This window comes from Myotis davidii, unplaced genomic scaffold (genome assembly GCF_000327345.1).
Source record: "Myotis davidii unplaced genomic scaffold, ASM32734v1 scaffold72, whole genome shotgun sequence".
Taxonomy (NCBI): Eukaryota; Metazoa; Chordata; class Mammalia; order Chiroptera; family Vespertilionidae; genus Myotis; species Myotis davidii.
The window spans coordinates 2,368,342-2,370,152 of NW_006284618.1; the positions used below are offsets into that span (position 1 = coordinate 2,368,342).

At 55.6% G+C, this 1,811-nt stretch overlaps 1 protein-coding gene across 1 annotated transcript in view; it reads right to left on the bottom strand.

Moving 5' to 3' along the window:
* Positions 1-1,679, bottom strand: part of VENTX (VENT homeobox) — a 3,859-nt gene extending 2,180 nt beyond the window's left edge. Inside the window, exon 1 of the mRNA XM_006754968.1 lies at positions 1,442-1,679. Coding sequence (XP_006755031.1) covers positions 1,442-1,679 — 238 coding nt within the window. The remainder of the gene's footprint in view (positions 1-1,441) is intronic.
* Between the last annotated feature and the right edge of the window lie 132 nt (positions 1,680-1,811).

Sequence of the window (1,811 nt, forward strand, 5' to 3'; positions counted from 1 at the left end):
TATGGCGAACCTTTTGAGCTCGGTGTGTCAGCATTTTGAAAAACCCTAACTTAACTCTGGTGCCGTGTCACATATAGAAATTTTTTGATATTTGCAACCAAAGTAAAACAAAGACATATTTTTGATATTTATTTTATATTATATATTTCCATTTAACAAAGAAAAATCAACCAAAAAAATGAGTTCGCGTGCATGTCACCTCTGACACGCGTGTCACAGGTTCGCCATCACTGGCCTAGAGGGACCAAGTGGGAAAGCAGCCTTCATCACCAGGAACCAGGCTGTCGGAACCAACAGTGTGTCTGGAAGTCCAGTCTTCTAATTTCTAAATTGGGAGGTGGGGGACGGCACTCAGCACCCCCCCAACCCCTCGCCCCGCCACGAGGTACGGTCAACCAGTGTGGTGTAGGTCCTTCACATGGTCTTTACTGAACAGAAGTCTGACCGATAAAATACACCAATCATTTGCTTTGGGAGAAGCAGATTTTACAAATTGTCTTTAACACGTTCCCGTAGTGTCCACCAGAGGAGCACACACTCACTTGGAGGGGCAGTGGGGGTAGAGGGGGTGACTGGCCAGCACGAAGGATTCTGATGCAGCCATTGGGTTTTTGTTTGTTTGTTTTGGGGGGATATCGGTTGCAGAGACTACATTTAAAATTCTACCTCATTAAAATATAAAACTACTCCATAAGAATTAAAGGTTTTAAAAAAGAAAAGCTTACAGGTAATATAAACCCCCACTTTCAACCTAAAGGCAATGACCCGAGTAAAAGGCAGACGGAGAAAGTGTTGTCAGTAAACAAAGGGTTGGGTGAGGCTCAGGAGCCACCGAGACTCCTGAATGGGCCGAAGGCAGGGAACTCACAGGTACAGTCCGCGTGTACGGAAAAGCTGAGGCTGTGTCCTCAGGGGTCGGGGCTGTGGCTGCCCTCAGATCAAGCCTGCAGGATTCCAGGGGGACTGGAGTGACAGTCTAGATGCCAAACTGGGCACCCGGCTTTGGGGGCGGCGGCACAACCATCTTCTGACCTGGCCAGGTGTCACAAGCTTTAAGACGTACTTACCCGCGACCCCGCGTCTCTTGTTGAAATGGATCCAGGACTATTACGACTAGAAACACCACGGTCATGGCCCACAGTGAAGACCTGGGCGAGGACCCGTGGGCACAGTCCGTGGGCAGCCGGGCCTGGGCGAGAGGGCCAGGCCAGTCCCTCCAGGAGGAAGGTGCAGAAGAGGAGCCCAAGGGGCTTGAGGAGGGAAGACCGGCGCTGTGGCTTTTGCTTCAGAAGGAAAACCTTCACTTGCCAGGGGGCTCGGGCGGAACCCCGGCCCCTCTTCCCACCTGAGCGCACAGGATGCCTGTGTTTTTGGCCTCCCTTCGCCTGAACCTTCCCCAGCCTGGGAAGGAAGGATCCCTCTCCCCGACACCCACACCTACCAGTCGTGGACGTCCCTGGTGCAGACAATGCTGAGGACTTCGTCCCCTCCATGCCCACGGCCTGCGGGGGTTCCCCACCGCTGGACACCCTGGCGGGGGCAGAGAGGCTGCCCCAGGAGACTGCAGTGGGCCTGGAGGTGTGCACCGGCTCCACGTGGCTGCTCTGGGAGAGCCAGTCCACAGAACCAAAGCTGGAGGTCGGCTTTTGGCTGCCGGGCAGGTCGGAGGAGGGCGGCATGCCTGGACGCGGGGACCGCTCTGGATCCGCCTCGGAACAGAAGGTGGAGGCCGGGCTCCGGGTCTTCGGCGGGACAGGCGGTGGGGGCTGGCGCCGTGTGGGCGGGGCAGGGCCAAGCGGGGTGGGGGCACA